Source organism: Schistocerca nitens, chromosome 1 (genome assembly GCF_023898315.1).
Source record: "Schistocerca nitens isolate TAMUIC-IGC-003100 chromosome 1, iqSchNite1.1, whole genome shotgun sequence".
NCBI lineage: Eukaryota > Metazoa > Arthropoda > Insecta > Orthoptera > Acrididae > Schistocerca > Schistocerca nitens.
In genome coordinates, this window is record NC_064614.1 from 1122547823 (window position 1) to 1122571996 (window position 24174).

Consider the following 24174-nt stretch of genomic DNA (forward strand, 5'->3'; position numbering starts at 1 on the left):
AAACTTGGTATCTATCACTTTGCAAACAACTTGCAATGCATATCAAATTGAAAGATTTTTATGTGATACCAGATGAATGGCATAAATCATGTCTAAGGCCTCTGAAGAATTTCTCGAGTTAAAATGATATCCTTAATACTTTTTCTATCAAGTTAATCTTGCTCCAAGATGCCTCATTGTGTAGATGTTATACAAAGTCACAGAATGAAGCACTGTTGATTAACTGTCTCTCTCTGTTTCTAAGGATATGTGTAATACAATGGGTGACAAGAAATCTCTTCTCTCTATAAAGGATATCCCTAATATACTAGACGACAGGAAATCTCTTTTGTGTTAGTCACATGAGTATATGACAGCAAAGTGCTTTTAAAATGTTCCCAAGCTGTCATTTATTGTAGTTAATATAAAGTTATGAACTTTTACTTTGTTATCCTACAAAAGTGGTCCACTGACAGATTTATGAAGTTTTGCAATAAGCAGTATGAGCTGCATATAATTTACAATAATCAGACTATGTACCACTTTCACACAAAACAGAAAATGACATTACAAAAAGATAGAAAACACTATATTTACAAAAATGTATAACAGATAAACTTAAAACACTTTTTCAACTACACAAACATAACAGTCAGCTAAAACTTAATAATATCTCCTTATCTAAAAATGGAAACCACAAATAGCACAATAATTGAGCACTTCTTTTGTTGTGGACTAAAATTTTAAACACCAGTGCCATAAATAATATCTGCCTCCGTATTGCACACTATTGTCCTTGTTGTTAACTTCTTGATTTGATACCATAAAATTTCCCTTTCACTTCAATAATGAAGGTACGAATTTGCATTGGATTGAGTGTAATGGTGAGATCATCATCATCATAATAAGAGGATGAATGATGAGAGTAAGTATCATGATGAATATCATTTGATTCTACTCTCCATTTCAGACGTTTCGAATCAGACAGCCATTGATTTGCTCCAAGAGTTGTTTCACGAGCAGATTTAATCGAAAATGGAGCAAAGACATCCTGCAGAGAAACAAGCACATAGATTAGGCACAACAAATTATTGCTTCCATGTTTTATTGATTTACACAGTAAACTATAAAATGAAGAACACCCGCTACATATGTTTCAAAGCAGCAGTACATTAAGCTTAGTTTACAAGAAAACATTTCCTTTACTATAAAAGTTCAGCTTGAGTGGGTGAGGATGAGAAACCACACATCAATCACTTAATTAGTTTAAGAATATTACAACAGGGGAAACATACATGGATCACCAATTTCGTTTTGTGCATGGCATTTTAGTCATTCTGATGATTAACATCTAATCATAACCAAATGCATAGGATGTGATAGTCTGAATCAAGAAGCTCAAATGTTAATGAATCCACTGGAATGTCCTACAATGGTTATACAAGCATATTCAAATCAGCAACTAGTGCAAGAATAACAATAACTCACTGCACTTAGGACAAGTATATCGAAACACAAAATGAACATACAAAGAGCAAACAAGCTGCAGTGATTAGAAGTGTGAAAATATACAAAATAAAATCACTCTTTCTGATGGATTTTACTCTTTAGAAAGTATTTCATTTCATTTTCATTTCACTTACTTTTCATTTCATTCGTACAGAAAAACGCTTGATGATATGGTAGTCAGAATATGAGATAAATGATTTTTTTTTTAATGCACTGATGGACTCTTATAAGGTACATAATATCACATATCAAACATTTGCTTGAGGAGAAAATAGATATTTCAGGAACAAAATATATAATTCAGGAATTTTGCAATAAAAGCTATTAAAAATTCAAATATGCATAAGAAATGGTAGTGATGTGTTCTTCTGGGTAGCACTGAATTCTCCTGTTAAACATTGTAGGCTGTGACACTGGCAATCTTTCTGGGAACCATACTATCACCCTTACACATGTCTTTGTTCAAGTTTCATACTTTGTACAAGCGAGATACAAAAATGTACGAGCAAAGAATTTAGCTCAATTGCTGTCAAAAATGAGTAAAAACCACATCCAAGTTGGTAATTATACCAGCAGCAATTTATAGTACAATTTGTTGTTGACAAAATCAATCTGAAGATGCAACTGATGCAACTCTCCATACTATCCTGTCAAACTCTTTTCACCTCTGTATAACTGTTGCACTTTACATTTATCTGGATCTGTTTACTGTGTTCAATTACTCATCTCCTTCTGAAATCTTAGTGACAGTGAAACTGAAAAATTTCTCAATAAGAGTCATGAATCAAGCTATTATATAAGTGATTATCTGTGCGGAATTTGACAGTTGGTCAAGTGATGACGGTTTGTCCCAAAACTACAATTTGACTGGTGAATGTAGTGATGTGCACAATAGCAAATTGGGTGCTGTTGTTTGGAGAAGTTTGCATTACATAGTGAGAATAACATTACAGAAAAAATAGTTAACTATTCAAAGCACCCAATCACCAGAAACAGTGCAATTTTTCCTTCTATTTTAAGTGGTCAACTTCTACAGACCATTGCAGACAAAATATATCAACATATTGTATCAAAACTTGCTTTTTGTGTATTACACAAGAATTCTGTAAGGAATGACTGAAGAAACGAGACTGTAAATGAATTGAAAATATTTTCGGGAGGTGGTGCCCCACAGTTTATAAATATTTGACAAATGTCATGTTAATTGACTGACGATCCTCAGGTTCATAAAAGTATTTGCAGTATCATATTTTGTGATATATAAAAATCATTTCTGTAAATCGATAAAACCATGGATTAGACACTATTAACTTATAAATTATTTATTATAATATAAATAAATTGTGCTAGGTAGTGCACTTGTTAACACTATAATTGCAATTGCCGTCAATGTTGTGATATGGATCTGTTCACAACATTACCACCAATTACAGTTATAACATGAATGACTGCACTACCTGTATATACACTGACTATTTAATTTATATTACAGTATGATTACAGGGTTTATCATCTGACATTGATGGTTTTATATTTTGCCAAACATGACGCAGAAGATATTTTTATGAACCTGAGGATGGTCAGTCAACTGAAACTGGTTCTGTATCAAAAAAGCTTTTTCAGCAGCTCAGGGTGGTAACATGGCATTTTTCAAATTGAAAATACTTTTGGGACCAAGGCTGTTGATTCAAAGCCCCTATACCAGAAAACTATTTACTGAGTTAATTACAATGTATTTTATTTGGATGTGTTTTCAGTTCACAGATTCATACAAATGCTATGTATGTTATGTGTAAGCCCTCCATCAAAGACTCACATATTCCAAAGTTGCCAGAGTAAGGTACAAAATTCTTTACTGCACCTGAAGATAACATTCTTGTAACACTTTACCCGGAGCCACCGCGTTACCACAGATAAAACCACAGTACGTTTTCACGGATGCATCACCTTCAAAAAGTACAATCCATAAAAACCAGCAAAATGGGGCGTGTGTATTTATGTTCTAGCTAACTTGACTCAGGTAATACACTATTACAGCAGCCCTACCACCAGTGTACTGATGAGACCAGACCTTTAATTGCCAACACAAATAATTTTTAATTTGTCCAATGAATTATTGTAGAATTCAAGTGGCTCATGTTTCCACATGTTCATAGATAGGTTCTATACGTGTAATATTCTACATATTAGTACAGCAAAATATGAGACTGGTGCTGACGCTGAGCACTTGCCACAGTGTTGATAAACAAAAAGCAGATCACAAAGAGCAACTACTATGTAACAGCTAAGGTTTGGTCTAAAAATCACTGAAGCAGTACAGAAAAGCATTCTTCTGATTCCTTGAGGTGACTGTGGTAAACAATTTTAGACTGTATAATAAATGAAAAAAAAAAAAAAAGTTAGTTAAAATAGTGTTCACACCTTCAGCACAGGAATAAAATTAACTGAGATACTTGTTCCCAAAGTTCGAAGGAGCATGCCAGAACTAAGTGGTCATCTATCATTTACAGACACTGAAGAATGGCTAAAGCTGGAAACACTTTGTTACTGATTCCCTAACAAGAAGAGAGAAGACTGTGTTGAATGAAGTGATTGCATGGCACCAAGCAGATCAGGTGAAAAACTTTGTTTTACTGCAAGACACACACACACAAAATCCAGAACTTCATCCTAACAGTTTTTGAGATGTATCATACTTTACAGGAACATACTAATGATGAATCTTGATCAATATTGTATTTTTTTTTTAAATCATGAATCAAAAGAAACTTGTTAGTGTGCATATGTGTGTATGTGGATGGCTTTGCTTCATATGGACTGCTGGGTGCCACTAGGAGCAAAACAACAGGTTAGTAAAGAATTAACACACTTAAATTTGCACACACAACTGACTTTTTTTTATAAATTTAATAAAGAGTCAGCTTCCTGTACCAAGTAATGTATTAATTCTACAATGATCTACAAAACTGATTTTGCAGGTAGTTAAGAATAAAACAACACACTAAATCATGTGACAAATGCTGCAGTGTTTCTTTTTTCCCCCCGAGCTCTATTTATATGGTGTGAAAATAATAGAAATGCAATTAAGTTAAAATTAGTATCCATTTCCCAAACTTCATGTAATGATGATGCTTAAGAACAATACTACCAGTTTTTGTCATAGTAGAGATCAGTCCCAAGTTAACAGTGAATGATCAATCGCAGATACAGCTGAATCATTGCAAAATGAAACAATGAATGTCCATGACCAAAATAACATAAATAGCAATGTATTCTCAAACTAAGACCTTGAAAGGTCATTACATATCTATCTAGATGACATCAATCTTCTTGTTAACATTTGAACAGAAAGTTAGGAATGAACTGGATATGTTTTTTATACCAAGAAGCACGAGTAAACAATGCCATCAAGAATCGTAACAATATGCTATATTAAATAACATATAAGAATAAAAAAATTAAACTTGGCTGGGATATAACTGCAATTAGCATTAATTAAACCAACTGAAGTCACCTCACTTTAAACTGGATGTAAGAAAAAAGTATATTCTACTGATATTAATTAGTTTTAGGTTAATAATTTAGATTTCCTTACGTTAACTGCTTCAAAAAGCAATTTAAATAAATGTTGATCAATATGGGCAAATTTAATAGTATGAAAAAAACTTATGATAATTTTTATGGCCCCATTGCATTTTCAGTAATCTATGTAGTACTATCCTTTCAAACAATGGAAAATCCAGGATGGAATGTAACACCACCTCCATCAACTCTCCACAGTTCCCGTCCCTTTACCACATGGTGCCCTGCTTGTCACTACTGATACCACTTCCCTGTACACTAACATTCCTAATGCCCATGGCCTTACCGCTACTGAACACTAACTTTCCCAACGCCCAACGGATTCCATACCAACAACCTCCTTCCTAGTTGCTATGACCAACTACATCAGCAACCACAATTATTTCTCCTTTAGAGGCATTACCTACAAACAAATCTGGGGTATGGCTATGGGCACCCACACGGCGCCATTCTATGCCAACCTATTCATGCGCCATCTAGAGGAATCCTTCCTAAAAACCCAGAATCCTAAACCCCTGACATGGTTCAGATTCACTGATGACATTTTTGTTTTATGGATTGGAGGTGAGAACACCCTATCCACATTCCTCCAGAACCTCAACAACTTCTCCCCCATTTGGTTCACTTGGTCCTACTCAACCCACCAAGCCACCTTCCAAGATGTTGACCTCACCTCAAAGATGGCTACATCAATACCTCCATCCATATCAAACGTACGAACCACCGGCACTACCTCAACTTTGACAGCTGCCAGCCATTCCATACCAGCCTAGCCATCCATTGTCAATGCATCTGCAGTGATGAGTAGTCCCTCTCAAAATATACCGAAGGTCTCACTGAAGCCTTCACTGACCATAATTATCCTCCCAACCCTTTACAAAAACCAATCTCCCTTGCCTTATCTTTCCAGTCTCCCACCACCTCCCAAAGCCACAGAGGAGCATCCTCCTCATAACTCAGAACCACCTAGGACTGGAGCAACTGAATTACAATTTTGGTAAACATTTTTGGAAACAGCGATCAATAGAGTATTATATTTTAACTAAAGTTCAGTCTTGATCACAACACTTATGTCTCAATAACATAGGTGACCGGTTTCGGTTATATTTATATAACCATCTTCAGACCCATGGCTTCCTTGGAGGATGGTAGGCGGAGTTGACTTCGTAGCAGCTGAGGAGAGCTCCACCTACCATCCTCCAATGAAGCCATGGGTCTGAAGGTGGTTATATAAATATAACCGAAAAAAATTGAAATCGGCCACCTATGTTATTGAGACATAAGTGTTGTGATCAAGACTGAACTTTAGTTAAAATATAACTGAATTACATTCTCTGCCAGCATTTTGATTACCTCTCGTCGTGTCCTGAAATGAGAAATGTCCTGCTCACTATCCTTCCCACCCTCCCACAGTGGTTTTCTGCCGTCCACCAAACCTACACAATATACACATCCATCCTTACACAACCCTTGCTCCCAATCCCTTACCTCATGGCTCATACTCCTGTAATAGACCTAGATGCAAGCCCTGTCCCATAAATCCTTCCACCACCATCTACTCCAGTCCGGTAACTATAATCAACTATCCCATCAAAGGCAGGACTAACTGTGAAACCAGTCACATAGTCTACAAGCTAGGCTGCAATCACTATGCTGCATTCTATGTAGGCATGACAACCAACAAGCTGTCTGTCCACATGATTGGCCACCAACAAACCGTGGCCAAGAAACAAGTGGACCACCCTGTTTTTGAACATGCTGTCAAAAAAAATATACTTAACTTCAATGACTGCTTCACAACCTGTGCCATATGGATCCTTCTGAACTGTGCAGGTGGGTACTTTCCTTGTGATACATCCTGCATTCCCATAACCCTCCTGGCCTCAACCTCTGTTAGTCACTGTCCTCACCCATCCAGCGCCTTCCCTGTTCCCATTCCAGCACTACACAGTAGCCATCCCACCACCATACCCAGTATTTTCATTTCTCTCTTTTATTTCCCTCCTTTTCCATTACTTCCTCCCCCACCCTCCACACAGCTCTCGTCTAACCTGCAGCACTTCACTGTCCACCACCCCCACCATACTATCCCTCCCCGTCCCCATCCCAGCCTCCTTCTTACCCCCATCCAGTCACCACTCTCATCATGCGCTCGTGCTGCTGCTCGCAGTGTGTTTTCAGCTGCCTAAGACTGCAGTTGTGTGTGTGAGTTGCGTATGCATATGAGTTCGTGTGCGTGCATGTGTGATTATATGTGTGTCTATTGTTGACGAAGGCCAATGGCCAAAAGCTTTAATTGTCAGAGTATTTTTGTTGTGCCTATCTGTGACTGAGCATCCCCGCTATATTTTAGTACTATCCTTTACCATTCAAAGTGTGCACATAAAGAAATAATATTAGAAATACATCAGAAAACTGATTCCAGCAACAACACATCGAAAACTAACAGACTGCATAATTTCCTCATAAAATTACCTTAAGATTGATGGTAACTGGTTTTGACAAATCAGGGTCATCAGTTTTTTCCAGAATGTGTTCAATACGCAAAAGCAACGCTGTACCCTTCCACTGTTCCAGTGTAAGTATTTGCACGTTCGGTGGCAAGCTCTTCTTCAGTCCAGAATACTGAAACAGATTTAAGGATGATGATGATTAAAAATGTAAAATTATGCCACAGTTGATTCCACAGTAACAGTCATTAAGGTGCGACCTCATTCAAAGGTACTCTAAGCCCCAGGCTCACTTTGGGCCATCTTGCCATCCTCTAACAGCATTTGGACAACATCATGACATTTTACAGGCATAGATTGTTCTGCTGTTGTTGTTATGCTAAAACCTATAATATCTGATTTTTTAAGAAGTTAAATAAATTTAACATCTTAATGTAAAATTCTGTGTTATCTTGTTTTTAGTTACTTCATCAGAAATTTAAAATCCCATATATACTTGTGCAACTTGAAAAGATACCTTTGAAAAAATAAACTCCGCTTATATCCACTTCAGCACTAACAGTCACTAAAGAACATCTGGTAATACATTTGTATCCTGATTATCATGTTTTGGTTGAGGTGGCTGCCACCAGAAATTGTCTTTACTGTGTGCAGCTTTGGACACTCGACAACAAAAAGGAGGCTTTCACACTCCTACATTGTTGTATAGACAACACTTTCAAAAATGGATAGCTATAGTGATTATGAGTTTGACACTGAATTTCACAGCTTAGAAAATTAAGAAGAATGTGATATTATTTCATTAGATACTGACATTGGTGACAGTTCATCAGTTGAGCAACAAGTACTTGTCAGTGTTACAAGATAAATACATCCATTGTCCTTGAACCAGCTCCCAAGGAGTTATGTTCACAGAAAATCTTTGTGAAATACATGGATAGGCTATGTAGAAACTAAAAAATAACTTCAAGTATCATGATATTTTAGTCAAAGTCCAGTGTATGAGTATAATCGGGATTTTATTATTCGTGATCTTCAAAATTTTTTAATTCATTATTTTGAGCTTCAAGAGCCTTCTTTATATGTCTCAGAAGTAGACAACATTGCATCAGAACTACCAATAGCACTGGGAGAGCCAGCCACAACAAAAATCTTCCGTGTGGTGTGCAAGATTTATGAGACATGCAAAGCACCCTCAGATATCAAAAAGAATGTAATAACTGGGTAGTTACATGAGTAACTGAATGACTCTCAGTGATTGTTTTTGTACTTTAAGCATAGAAAAGACCAAGAATCATGCTAAAAGACAAAAAATTTAATACTGTATTTTCTACATAAGCAAAGGAACACAATTTATTTAGTTTAACAGTTTAAGTTTCATTCATATAATGACACTTAATGCAACAAAAACTTTTTGGTAACAGGATGACATAATTAAGACATTCATATTGTTCTCATTTATAATGCAACAATAATTCACCTCACCCATTCCCCACAAGAAACACCAAAATTTTATTGTGAAAAGGAATAAATGGGAAACAAGATGGTATAGAAGATAAATGCATTAAACTAATATTTTACTAACAAAAAAATTGCTGGTAACAGAATGACACTTAATAGTAATCGAATGACACTTTCACTTGAAAATTATCAGTCTTATTACGCACTGCTAATTGGGTAGGGAAAATGGTACTTAGTGCAGCTACTTTCTCTACAATTTGGTATTTTTCTCTTCCTTTGAGGGAAATGTAAATATCTTTTCATTTGCATCATTCTTTCTAAGATATTAAATTTTGTAACTATCTTAAACATAAATCAGCAACCCCACAAAAAATCTTTTATCTGTTTCTTCCAGCAGAGGAAATCAGAGAAAAATCCCCTTGATGCAAGGCCGTATGATTGATCAGATCCTGTGAATTTTCTTTGGCTGAGGATCGCTTTTGAAATTGTGCACAAACCTCTGGGGAGATAGCGAGTAATGCTGGTACTTAATAGTATATGGAGCGAAAGGTGTAACAGCACAAATGGTTTCGGTCTGCTCTATTGGAATTATTCCAATCCACATTTGATCCAATTCCCCTTATTCTCTGCAATTTGCAAGGCAGAGATATAAAACATGTTTATGCCTTGACATCTTTCACATGAAATTTTTGCAAAGTCCTCAGCACCAGGTAGTATGTGTTTCCCAACTTTGCAGATATTCCCGACTGCACACTATCCTGACTGTCATGTTTTGGTTGAGGTGGTTGCCACCAGAAATTGTCTTTACTGTGTGTAGCTTTGGACACTCGACAACAAAAAGCAGACACCTTTAACATGTGATGTGGCAAATATTCAAGTTGGCAAACAAGAAATGCTTCTTAAATTGACTGGCTGCACCATTACAATTGACTGCCTGCACCATTACTCATGAATGTGACAGGTTCTACCTCTGGGTTTGTGGATATAATGTACTCAAAAATCTTACTTAGGAAAGCATGCACTGAATATTTATTATGATCAAGTTCATTACTAACAATAGCACAAGAAGTTCCATTTTTTTGCGAGTCCCAAACACATGCTGTAAACAAAATGATTTGTGGTTTTGACTAATGGGTGCTCTAGACTTCATTCTGCAGTTGAACAGTAGAATTTTCTGCGAAATCTACTTGCACCAGGAGGCCCTTGTTTGCAGAATTCTTTTTGTTTTCAAAAAAATTTTGATTGTTGTCTTTTAATAAATGTATGTTGTAAGAATCGGGGTAGCATGTTTGAAAGAGCATCAAGATTCTGACCTCCAGTACCATGAATCTCTTTCAGAGTGAATCACTGGTTCACTGTTAAAAATCATAGAGGGAGACCAAGAGATAATTACACAAAGCAGATTCAGAAGGATGTAGGTTGCAGTAGTTATTTGAAGATGAAGAGGCTTGGGGAGCTGCAGCAAATCAGTCTTTGAACTGAAGACCATAACAACAACATGCAAAATTAAAAAAAAAAAAAAAAAAAAAGAAAAAGAAAAGGAGTTACATTTAAGGGTTAAAAAACTAATTGCACCATTTCTGTTGTTATCTCCAACAGAAGGAGAACAACTGTTGTACAGAAAATTATGGTAAAAACACAGTCTAATTCCCAAAACGTGTCACTAAGAAATAAAAACAATGACTACCTCAAACTGGTTATGATGTTCATGACAATGTTTTTTTTTTGTTTGTTTGATTTTAAAAAAATAAAAATAAAAAAACAGTATAAAGATCATGGTCCTGTCCCCTTATATCAATGAATGGCAGTGACACACATAGTATTGCAGTTATTTTTTACCCTTCCCCTTTCCCATTTTTCCTCCTCATTATCAAAACTAACCATAATGTTAGGATGAGTATTAACTATAAAGAAAGTCAACAAGCTGAAGAAATGAAATTTAGATAGTAGAAAGTACTGTCCAATATTTATAATTGGTTATAAATCAATCCTAATCTTTAAATGTTAAAACAGATGTTCAAATGGAAAGAAGGTAGATGTACCTCCATCTTGTATGTCTCTCGCCACTGCTCAAAACAAATATCATCTGCTGGAGCAAGGAATATCCAGGGAGCTAACACTTTCTGTTGGATTAGCATTCGCTCTTGAGCAGCCAAAGAAATGTTTTTAAATGTCTTTATGGCACCTGCTACAATGTAGTGTTGTCCTCTTGCAATGAGGCCTTTGCCATATGCAGTTTCATTCAGTGCTTCACCCACACCAAATGAATCATCATGGAGTAGTCGACGATGCACCTAATGGAAAGAAAAATAACAAAGTTATTCTTCCATGAATTGAAACCTATTGTATTACAGTCAGAATATGAAAATGGTTTACCACAACATTTTCAATATTATGTTTTTCTGCAGATATTATTATCAAGTTCAATTACACTTACAAAATTTTAGCTTTAACCTGGTAGAGATTATAATCTTACACACAAAAAAATACATGAATAAAGAGAAAAAAAATACTGCATTTTCCCTACACAAACATCAAAATCTTTACTATTCTCAATATTATGAATAGGATAGTAGTCAATATCAGTAAAATGAAAATGCCGGTACACTGAAAGGGCTATACATTCTGATTTTTAAGGCACAAAGCTAGAAATCTGGAAAAAGATGAAGAATTATGGTATTAAAGCTGGAAGCCACAAAACCATCTTACATGTGTTACTAGAACATCTACCATATGGCCAGGAAAAAAAAAAGGTTAAAGAATCATAAATAAAATTTTAACTTAATTACTCTTTTCTTTCCTCCAGCAGTTATTGTTTGTGTTAAGTATATTATGTGCAGCCCATTCAACTTCTTACACTGTGGCCCAGGGAGGTAAAAGGATGGACACCTCTTGCCTAGATGTAAGTTAACAAAACAGACCAAGTAAATATTATTCTCCTTAAATGAGGCCATCGTTCGAAATGAACCTCTAAAAAGCGAGTCTTGCCTTGAGGAAGGCCATTGTTCTAAGGTCAAAATGTCTGTTTTTTAATTTATAATTCAAGTATTTTATACAATGATGTGGTACATCACCAGAAGAACTTTAATCATCATGACACTGCCCATGGAATCCTATCTTCCACAACTGTGAAATATGAAAATTGTACTCAAATAAAAATTAACTTGAGAAAACTATAAAATAACAAGAGAGAATGGCTGGTTACTACTTAACTTCACAAGATAAAAATCTAAGTGCTGGAAATAGATATGCATACAACTACAAGGAACTATTCCAGCTTTTGAAACCATTAGTTCCTTCCCTTGTTGTAAACAAATGGGTTGCTCTCATACGGAATCTATTGTTCATGTAAAATACATTGACTGTCTAAATCATGTTGTGCCTACCGACAACCATTTTCAAGCACTAGACATTGTCATACCTGTAGCACCTTTGAATGAAATTATAAAATACATGAAAACTGAAGATTGTTATATTATGATCACTACTGGGGCTAGAAGTGTTTTGAAAAATGAGCTATGCACTGCAAAAACTAATAAGTCACTAATAAACTCTGTTGAGGAAAAAATACTTTTTTTTGGTGTCAGATTCTACAAAGACGTTATGTGTGAATACAGAAATAAGAAAAGCCAGCAGACATTACTTAAAGATATGCAAGGCTTACCAAAATGTACATTTGTAAATGTGGATTTCAAACAAATAAGCTGCTAAACAAGACAAGAAATGCATTGTAACAGGAAGAGGATGATGTTCCATTGTCAAAAAAATTTACTGGATGTTGGAAGCAGTAAGTAGGCAAGCAGATGTAATCAGTGTTGTTCCAGCTCTTTCATTAATGCCACAAAAGCCAAAAGAAGTGTTACTTTTCCCAGAACAACAGCAGAATAGACTACAATACCACACCAATCACCATAAAAAGATTAATCATCTATGGAAGATGAAGCAGCATTCATATCCTCACCACCAGCAAAAGCAACATCACCAGATAGTGTTAAGACTTCAATCCACAAGCAAAATAGCTTCAACAATACAGTTCAAGGATTTTTACTGCAGTTAGCATCATACAAACAGAAAAGAAAATGGTGCACAAAAACTAGGAAACAAAAATCTATTAATTTTTTTTTTAAAGATATGTGGAGGGCTTAGGCACCAAGTGAGGTGAAACAGAAGTCCTTTTGGATGACCATTTAAAAGAAAGTACAGTCTTACGCATAAATGAGCATTGACTAAAAAGAGATGCAAGGATGTACCATTATTATTTCTGAATTTGAAACAATAAGCAAGTTCTGTAGGAAGTGGTATGAGCATATATGTTACGACACAGCTCGATTCCGATGAAATTATATATAATAATGTGAAATCCATGGAAAAATATTTTAATACTGTGTATGTGAATTAATCAAACACAAAATGGTTATTGTGTGTGCATTTACTGTTTTCTTGCAAAGCATTAAAATGCTGCTAAGTGAACTCCACCATCAACTAGAAACTACAGTCGTTATTGGAGATTTTAATGTTATTTTTAAAAATATGTTTGCTAAACAACAATTGATCAATCAGTTCTTGTCTTATGACAGTAACTGAATTTGAAGACAATGGGCTAGATGTATGAATAGGTCTGAAATAATATTGACCAAGTATTTGCCAACAAGGATAAATGTGAGTACATGGCTGAAGTAATACACTGGGTTCACTAATCATAGGGCAATCACACTGAGCTTAAATATTATATCTAAATGAGGATCCAATGGTCCATAGTAAATACAGAGATTGGAGATTTATGAATGAAGATGACATAAGAATTTTTAACCACACGTTAAAAAATATAACTTGGGATTTATAATCAATCTGTGATGTAGGCAAAAAGTTTGATTCATCTATGGCATTGTTAAGATGTTTCATTTCCAATTAAGCAAATCAAAATTAAAATTAAAACAAAGATAGGGGTAACCCAGGGAATAAGGAAATCAGCAGATAACCTCATAAAGTTAAACAAACCGGCCAGTACTACTGACACAGTACAACCATATGCGAAAATTTACAGGAAACTATTGTAAAGTTGTAATAGCAGCTAGGAAATTTATATTAAATATCGAGAATAGCAGTTACAAAATAAAATCAACAAGAACTGTAGTAAATAGGAATATAGGCAGGTAGATGAAAATTAAATTTAAAGTGAAGGTAAAACTGTTGTGGACTCACTGCAAATAGGCAACACATTCAATACACATTACACAATTACAGCAATATAACTAATTCAAAATAAAAATAATTCCAGCCTGAGAGTGCAATTTCCCATGAATGAAATACTATTTTTCTATATCTTGTAATTGCATTTATGGTACAAGCATTAAAAATGATAATGTCGCATGGCAGCAAAGGGGTTCCAGACAAAGTAATAAAACACTATTCAAATACACAGATTCCCAACTTGCTGATCTTATTAATATATCATTTAGCATAGAAGTCTTACCAGAAAAACTAAAAAATTCAATTGTCAAGCCAATTTACAAAACGGGTGATTAGTCTGATGTTATTGATCACCAACCTATATTGCTGTTATGTCTTTTCTGAAAATATTTGAAAGGATAATACATGAAAGACTCATTATCTTAATAAAAACCAGATACTGGTTATGGACAAATGGTTTTAGGAAAAGTAGAGACAGGCACCAACTACTTTTTAAAACTGATCATAAATTCCATAGATAATAATGAATTAAACTGCAGCCTGTATTTGGACCTATCCAAGGCATTTGATTTGCACACTATAATTTATTGCTCAGCAAACTATAATCATGTGGGATTCTTGAGATAGCATATGAATAGTTAAAATCCTATCTTCGTGACGGGTATCAAAAGGTAGAGATACAATGTAAGGCAGAGTTCACTCATCAGCATACCACAGAGTCAAGAACTAGGTGTCATTGTGCACAGCACAATACCGAGACTGTCACTGTTCTTAATATTTATAAATGACATGCCAAGCCATATGTTAGTAGCAGATACAATATTGTTTATCGATGACCACAATCTATCAATGAAGACCTACACGAGACACTCAGAAACTCCAGAAGAAGCAAATACCTGGAAAAAAACAGTTTGGACAAACTTCAGTCATATAACAAACTAGGAACGAATCTAGAAATAGAACTTCAGCATTGTAATAAAGAGCAGCAAACACTCCATACAACATTTTTAGAGTACAAACATTCAAGGTGTGAAAAACATATAAAACTGTTCTGCAAAAAATCAAGTCAGCATTGTTATGTTGTTGGAATGCTTAAAAATTCCTGTAATATTAATGCAGTATTACATCTGTACTTGTGCATAGTGTGCTAAGATATGGATTTTTTTTTTTTTTTTTGGGTACTCAGAGAGTCATGTAACCGGTTTTTCCAATGAACTAAACATCATGACCCTACCATGTCATACCATATTTACTTGGTTAGTCAATTTCATGATCCATGGGTCACTTGCACAATGAAATATAATGATTTTGAATGAGTCATTTAATTCAAATAACAAATTAAGTTATACATATGGTGACATGCTGCACCCCCCCTTTTTCTTTAATATACACATGTGACATGTGAGTTAGTAATTCCTACCCACCACCTTCAATATTACAACTACAAAATTCTTCTGTGGAATAGAAAGAGAGGTCAAGGAGAAACTTCTTAATTTTGTTTTCCAATTTTACTTTATTGTCTGTCATTCATTATACCTCACAGGGAAAGAGAGAAATTTTGGTTGCACAATTGTGCACCCTTTTTTGTACTAAAGACGACCTCAATGTGGTGTAATGAATTTCAGTTTTTCTTCTGGTGTAGTAATTACCTACATCTTTGTTCTTTTTTAACTGCAGTGCACTGGATTGCTTACAACAAACTTTATGAGGGAATAAATTTACTGTGAAGCAGCAGTCAGAAAGCCCTTCTCCTTAAACAGATGTCTGTAAGGCGACTGCTGGTGAGCAGTACATATTATTTTTACAACACAATTTTGACCAATGAAAACTTACTTTCTTAGAGATGAGTTACCCCAGAACATTATTCTATATAACCTTATTGAATGAAAATATGCAAAATATGTCAACTTATCAATTTGTCTCTCCTCATGATTTGCAACAATTCGAAGTTCAAATATGGCTGAACTAAGATGTTTTAGTAATTCCAAAATATGCCTTTCCTACTTTAAATTCTCATCAATATGGACAACAAAATTTTTTTAAGTTTCCATCCTATTTATTATTTATTCACCTTGTGTTACACATATCACTGCTGTACTGTCTCTAGATGTACAGCACAAACTATGCTTGTTTTATGTTAGATGTAAGGTCATTTACATACATGAGGAACAATAGCAGACCTCAGACTGAGCATCAGGGAAACCCACACGTTATTTCTCCCCAATCGGAGAAATTTCTCCTTTTTACATTGGTTGAATTATTAAACACAACTTTCTAAATTCTTTTGTTCAGATAGGACATTATCCATTAGTTGGTTGCACCATCAATTCCACAAAACCTCATATTATCTAGGAGAATATTGTGATTCTTAGTCAAATGCCTTAGATAAGTTGCAGAAAATACCAACTGGTGCTATTTTGCTATTCAATGCTTGTAAAATTGGTAAGTGAATGTCTAAGTAGTGTTCTCAGTTGAGCAACTATTCTGAAACCCAAACTGTGATTTATTGAGGATATTATTGTTGCTTGGTTGAGATACTATTCTAGAACACACCATCTTCTCAAAAATTTTAGATAATGATGTCAACAGTGAAACAGGTTAGTAGTTATTGACATCTCTCCCATCACCTTTCTTATGGATTGATTTGAAAATGGCATATTCCAGTCTCTCAGTGATGGCAGTATATATTTAAAATAATATGGGGTGTGTTTTAAGGAAACAAATCTCTAGTACTCTATTGGAAACACATCAGATTTAAATTAGCCTTTATTTTTGAGAGAATATATGAGTCTCTTAACTTCAGGAGCTAAGTTGGTGATCCATTCATGTGACTGAAATTGTGAGACTTGCTTTTTTAACACACTGCTAAGATTTCACTATACTTTCTACTACATTTCTGAAATCTTTATTAAATTTATCTGCTACCTGTAACTTTATAGATCTTACATTTAATTCAATAGTGATGTTATACTGGTCTGTGGCCTGTCATCCTGTCTCATTTCGCTATATTCCATGTAGCCTTAAATCAATTGTCAGAATTAGTGAGCTTCGGCAAATGGTGCATGTTCCTTGATTTTTAATAACTTTTTTGGTAATTTTCAACAGTTTTTGTAATACGCAACTACTGCTGGATCTTTACTTGTTCTTGCCAAAAATTAAATTCCCTTTTCCTTTAACTTGTTACTTTAAACCTCCTAGTAATTCGTAGTTTTTTACATGGCTGTTTAATGTATAATCTGTTTAGCTTAAGTGGAAAGCTATTTTCAAATAATGATATCAATATATCATTGAACAGATTAAATTTTATGTCACCATTTGGTTCAGAATAAATTTTACCCAGGTCATTTGTTATTAACTATTCTTAAAAACCATTTCTTCTGGAACCCTTAATTATTCTAACCAATTTCCTCCAAGGAGTATCTAGACTTCTGGGCACTATTATTTAGCCTAAGTAACTCTGTATTATGAACTATGAGTGTGTTTGTTACTGGGTATATAGTTTTATTCTTAATTTGTACTTCCCCACAAAAAAAAGGTCAATTGGGCCCTACTGTCATTATCCACCTGTGTTGGAAACTTGATTCCTGAAATCAAATTTTAGGGAACAAATAAGATCTCCACATCATTTTTCCCACCATAATCCTTTAGAAGTTTTACAGGGTTGTTATAATTGACTTGAGAGGGCCCCATGAAAAATGGGTGGTTGTAGGACAACGAAACTTAATGGAAACATTTGTAAGAACATTCAGAAGAGAAATAATGAATAAACCATTGAAAGAAATACATTTTAATTTCCATTTGAGAGGATTGCATTTGTTAACAGCATACCATGTTTATGTTCCAGGTTACAAATGCTGCTTGATGTGACGACCATCTGCACCTACGACATTCTGGAACTGCAATAGAGATACCTTTTCACAATTTTTTGTGGCACATTTCAGACTGTGGAGCATGGAACGTTCAACTGTCTGACACAGCTCCTCGTGCACTGCCTGACGATTGCATACAGCATATAGCACTATCAGCCATGGCAACAACAGTTTCTTCAAGAATTTATGGCAAAATTAGCAGTCAGCCTTTCCCAGGTGCAATTCCCATTGTCAGTCAATTCATACTTCTGAATCTTGTACTTTAAGATTGGTGTGTAAAAGAGAATGGCAAGTCATGGCAATAACACTACTAACAATGTAAATTCTGCAGTGTATGGTGTGAACATCATTTGTACAAAGTTGGACACCCATATGGAAGATAGTTTTCCATCTATACTGGCTCAAGTAGCAAAAGTGCAATTATAACCACCCATGTATTGAAATCACCACCGACTATTAGGTGTTTGCTGCTCTCTCACAAATAAGGAATCTATATTACAAACAGTTAAAAATTTCCTGGTTGGGATTTTGTGCAGTTACAAACTAAAACTGAACTATTTTACAATAATAATTCACAAACACACACACACTTCAATGTGCTGGTTACTATAAAACTTACATGTCTCAATGTTTTTGAACTTTGTGTTATGTCTTAATATGAACAACATTTCCTCCTATTCCCCACATTAGTTCAGCAGGAATTAGACCTTAGAGTGTAGTATTTTACATTTCACTTTTCTAGCCCTATTGTTATGTGGTGCTCAAGTAGGCACAGGAACTTCTTTGTCAAAATCTTTACACACATTCCGTATGTTCACTGTCCTCTTGCTAACACTACCACATGGCTTCACAATACTTGTGAGATGGTACTCTGTTCCTAATTTACCCTGTACCATCTGGCCTACACTCCTGCCATGGATGCTATCTAGCAGCAAGATTATGTTCTTCCTGCTCTCTTATGGTACTGACCTACAATTGGTTTCAATGCTAGACACCCACTGCACTCTATTTTGACTTACAGTTGGACGAGTCTCTTTCCCACATACTACAAGTAAGAAGTCAAACTTAATAGTGTAAGCTCAAATGTTAGATGAAGAAATTGAAGAGCTGTTCCCCTTTCACCCAGTAATTTTTACCTTTATGCTGTTCCCACGAGCTTTTTACACCTTCAACCTATCTAGTTAAAATTTCACCTACTCTAATTCAGGCATAAGGGCACAAATCATTGCCTCCTGTTTGGTGATTTTCTTTTATTTCTTGGAGAGCCTGCAGTTCCATGAGAGAGTTGATGTGTGAACTATCATTTGGTGGCCTGCTCTTCCTATTTCAGGCATAGTCATGTCTCCACCATGTGGTTTTGTAGTTATCTGTTGATTTTTCATCACTGGTCCATACCTATTGGAAGTTTGGATGTTCCATTTTGTAACCACCCAAATTAAGTGGTTCTCAAAATTCAAATTCCAACCAATGTTGGGAGACCAAGTATCTTTAATGATGCAATGTTAAATTAGTTATATGTGTAAACCTAAAAATGCAGATAAATCATCACAAAACTGGTTATGTATGATCCTGTAATAAAGGAGCTCTATTAACAGCTAATGCTGCTACCAGAAGTTTATAATGAGATTTTATGAGGCTTCCTAAAGTGTTTTTAAAAAGCATTTCTATTCTGAATGGATATGATGAGTCACAGGTAGCAAATATATTTGATAATCATTTCTCAAATATAGTAGACATTTTACAGACAAATCACTCAACAGAAAAATCACTACAGTATGTTGAAAAAGCAACTCTCGTCAAATTCTATCTCATTAGTGTATCACCGAAGCCGCCTCCTGAAATTAAGAAAATTATATATTCTTCCAAAAACAAAGGTCATCTAGTTTTGATGGTGTTTCTGATAGAGTACCAAAGATCGCTCCCCTGTAATATGCCATGCTGACATTTTCCAAAATCTTTGAGAAGGTGATACATCCTAGGATAGTATCACACCTAACCAACAACGATATGAACAGCAAATCACTGAGTGGATTTCAGAAGAGTTGTTCTACTGAGAATGCCATTTAAATGTTCACTCATCAAATTAAGCAATCATTAAACAATAAAACAATGCCAATTGATATTTTCTGTGACCTATCTAAGGTCACAATATTCTCCTAGATAAATTGACGTTTTGTGGGACTGACAGTACAGCCAACCAATGGACAATCAAGAACACAGAAAGTTGTACTTAGTAATTCAATCAATGTAACTGGGGGCCTTATTAGGGTTCCCAAGGGCTCAATCTTAGGCCCACTATTATTCCTCATACATGTAAATTGTCTTCTATCTAATATGTAATGAGCAGATGACAACTATTGTAATCAACTGAAGCATACACACAGAAACAAAAGAAATAGTACACAATGTCCTGAAACGTATCACTGACTGTTTTGCTATGAATAGTCTCACATTTAATTTTAAAAGGACAAGACATTCAGTTCTGCACATCTACAGATACTTCATCAAAGATAAGTGTAAGACCAACTGTGACATGGTCACATGTACAAACAGTGATCCAATACTGTCAAATGTTTTTATTCCAGTCTTTGATCACAATATCAATTCTTTAGACGATGACCGGTTTCAGTCCATAATGGCCATCCTCAGAGCTTTTTTACACCATGCCATTATGGCCTTATCACTTTAGGACATGGTGTAAAAAAAGATCTGAGGATGGCCATTATGGACTGAAACCGGTCATCGTCTAAAGAATTGATATTGTGATCAAAGACTGGAATAAAAAAACATTATAAGTGTAAGATATCATTAGGAAAAAACAAATATGTTGGAAACTTCAAAATTATTAGGCGTCCATTTAAACTGGAAAAAGCACATTCTGGAACTCCTAAAACAATTTAGTTCAGCCACACTTGCACTTATAATTGCATATTTTTATTCGATAATGTCATAAGGAATAATGTTATGGGTAACTTATATTTAAGAAATGAAGTCTTCACTGTTCAAAAAGATGCTGTGAGAGTGAAGTGTGATGCACACCCACTATCACATCGCAGACATCTGTTTTAGGAGGTAGACCTTCTGACGGCTACCTCACAGAATATTTATTCCCTCATGATGTTTGCTGTAAATAATCCACTGCATTCCAGAAAGAACAATGATGTACACAATTACAGTACCAGAAGGAAAAATGACATTCATTTACTCCATATTAAGGTTGACTTCAACAAAGAAAGGGGTGCACACTGCTGCAACTAAATTTTTTGATAACTCACTAAGTGATACTATATGTCTAATAATGTACGGACAATTCTGGTTGAAAATTACAAATAATTTGGGAATAAACAACATGAGTCACTGAAAGGCAGAAGTGCTGCATAGTCGATAAGCCACAAACAAAAGGTACAGAGCTCGGCTAGTTTTCAGAAATCACTTACTTTTTCTAGCTGTAGGAAAAATATGCATTCAAACACTTACATACACTCACTTACATACACACGCCTGTCTCCCTACATTGTGCACAGTCGACAGCCAGCTCTTTACTCTCCCACAGTGAGTGTAATTGGGGGAGGTGTGGGTGTGGAGTGGGATGGCATGGGATGGGATGAAGGATGAAGAAAGGCGGGAGGCAGGAAGAGGGTCGGGGCAAGCGTCTAGCAGCTTGTGGGAGAGTGGGGAGCCATCTGTGGACTAGCTACGGGTACAGGTAGAGGGGTCAGTTGGCAGACGGCTGGGCATGCGATTTCATAGACTAGGGCTTGAGATATCAGCACACAGTTAACTGATGCAGGGACACAAACTGGGCGGGGGGTGCTGGGGAAGAGGATAGTGTACTCATATATACACATGTACGCATGCACATGCACGCACGCACACACACAATCTGGATGGGTACAGGGGGGCAGCGATTTACCTTCAGCTTAGGCCAGAAAGGAAGGTTACAGAAGTGAAGGATGTGCTGTATGGATAACTCCCATCTGCACAGCTCAGAAAAGCTGGGGGGGGGGGGGGGGGGGGTTGCATGTGGCACAGATTGTGAAGCAGCAAATCTCGCATGTTGTGCTCTGCTGCACATTGTGCCATTGGGTGGTTTACTTTGGTTTTGGCAACAGTTCGGTGGTGGCCTTTCATTCTATTTGACAGCTGGCTGGTTGTCATACCAATGTAAAATGCAGTGCATGGTTGCAGCACAGCTGGTATATTACATGGCTGCTTACACAGGTGATCCAGCTTCTGATAGGGTAGTACCTGTACTTTAGCAGTTTCCCCACCAAAATATTCCTCCCATACAGCCTGGACACCCATGGTAGACGCATCTGCAGTGATGAGAACTCCCTCGCCCAATATGTTGATGGCCTCTAAAAGGCCTTTGCAGATGGTCATTACCCCCTGGAACTAATTAACAAACCAAGTTCCTGTCCCATACCTTCACACACACCTGTTCTTTGCATCTATCCCAAGAGCCAACAACAAAGAAGTGCCCCACTTGTCAGTAATGCCATCCTGGAAGTGAAACAACAACCATGTCCTTCATCAGAGCTTTGAGTCTTTTTTTCATCATGCCCTGAAATGAGGGACATCCTAACCAACACACTTCCAATCCCTGTCCAAGTGGTGCTCTGCTGCCCACCCAACCTCTGTAACATCCTAGTCCATCCCTATGTCACTTCCATTCCCAATCCCCTGCCACAGGGATCATACCCCTGTGGAAAACCCAGATGCAAGACCTGCCCAATCCACCTACTCCAGTCCCATCACAGGAATTATCCTACCCCATTAGAGGTCGGACCACCTGTGAAAGTAGCCATGTTATACACCACCTCTGCTGCAACATCTGCAGAGTGTTTTACATTGGTATGACAACCAACCAACTACCAACTAGAATGAATGGCCAACACCAAACTTTTGCCAAAAACAAGATGGACCACCTAGTGGCACAACATGCAGCAAAGCACAACATGCAAAATTCCATGGCTGCTTCACAATCTGTAATCTCTGGATCCTCCCCATCACCACCAGCTTTCCTGAGATGCGCAGATGGGTGCTACCCTTAGAACACATCCTTCACTCCCACAATCTTCCTGGCCTAAACCTAAGGTAACTTGCTGCTCCCCCACCCAGCAGTAGTGTGTGTGTGTGTGTGTGTGTGTGTGTGTTTACCATCTCCTGCCCATTTGTGTCCCCATTTCAGCTAGTTGTGTGCTGTTATCTCAAGCCCTATTCCATGAGATCGCATGCCATACTGTCTGCCACCTGCCCCCTCTACCTGCAGCCCCAACTAGCCTACAAACAGCTCCCCACTCTCCCAAGAGCTGCCAGACACCCCCCCCCCCCCCCCTCCAACCCCATCGTTGCCTCCTGCATCTCTCCATCCCTCACCCCACTACTGTCATCATGGGCCAGTAAAGAGCTGCAGTCTAATGACCACAATGCAGGGAGATGTGTGTGTGAGTGTGTGTGTGTGTGTGTGTGTGTGTGTGTGTGCGTGTGCGTGTGTGTGTGTGTGTGTGTGTGTGTGTTCTTCCTATAGCTAGAAAAAGGGAATGCATTCTGAAAGCTAGCCATGCTCCACACCTGTTGTTGGTGTGCCTATCGATGACGCAGCGCTTCTGCCTTTTGGTGAGTCATCTCCCTTGTACCTAAATAATTTGAGATAAATGAATTTTATCCATAGTGGATGCTGTCAAACTCCGTGACTGTTCCTTTATGGGTTTGTAGAAAAATATCTGCTACCAATCACAATATTGTGACTGATAGCGGATATTTTTCTACAACCCAATTTGATATAATGCGTCTGACAGATAAAGTAAAGTCCGAAAACAAACTGAGAAAGTAACTCCTTGACAACTCCTCCTATTCTATAGAATAATTTTTATTACTGTAGTGTTAATGAGTAGTTCGGGAAAAAGAAAATTTAGAAATTTTCAGCATGTAGTTACATTTAAAAATTAATTTATGATGTGTATAAAGAATAACTCATTCCACATCATCACATTATGATCCAAGTACTCCATTGAATATGAAACTAAGTAAGAAAATAAGGTATCTTAAACCAATCAACAAAAGGAATTTTACTGAATTATGCAAATATAAAAATCTTTCCAAGAAGGAGTAGAACTACTACACAGCTTCCA

The 24174-nt window shown here is 36.4% G+C and overlaps 1 protein-coding gene across 1 annotated transcript in view; it reads right to left on the reverse strand.

The window, feature by feature from the left end:
• Positions 1 to 609: 609 nt before the first annotated feature.
• LOC126238558 (lysosomal alpha-mannosidase-like) overlaps positions 610 to 24174 on the reverse strand; it is a 181475-nt gene continuing 157910 nt past the window's right edge. Inside the window, exons 15-17 of the mRNA XM_049947799.1 lie at positions 11024 to 11275; positions 7546 to 7695; positions 610 to 1030 (exon numbers count right to left, since the gene is read on the reverse strand). Coding sequence (XP_049803756.1) covers positions 782 to 1030; positions 7546 to 7695; positions 11024 to 11275 — 651 coding nt within the window. The 3' untranslated portion in view covers positions 610 to 781. The remainder of the gene's footprint in view (positions 1031 to 7545; positions 7696 to 11023; positions 11276 to 24174) is intronic.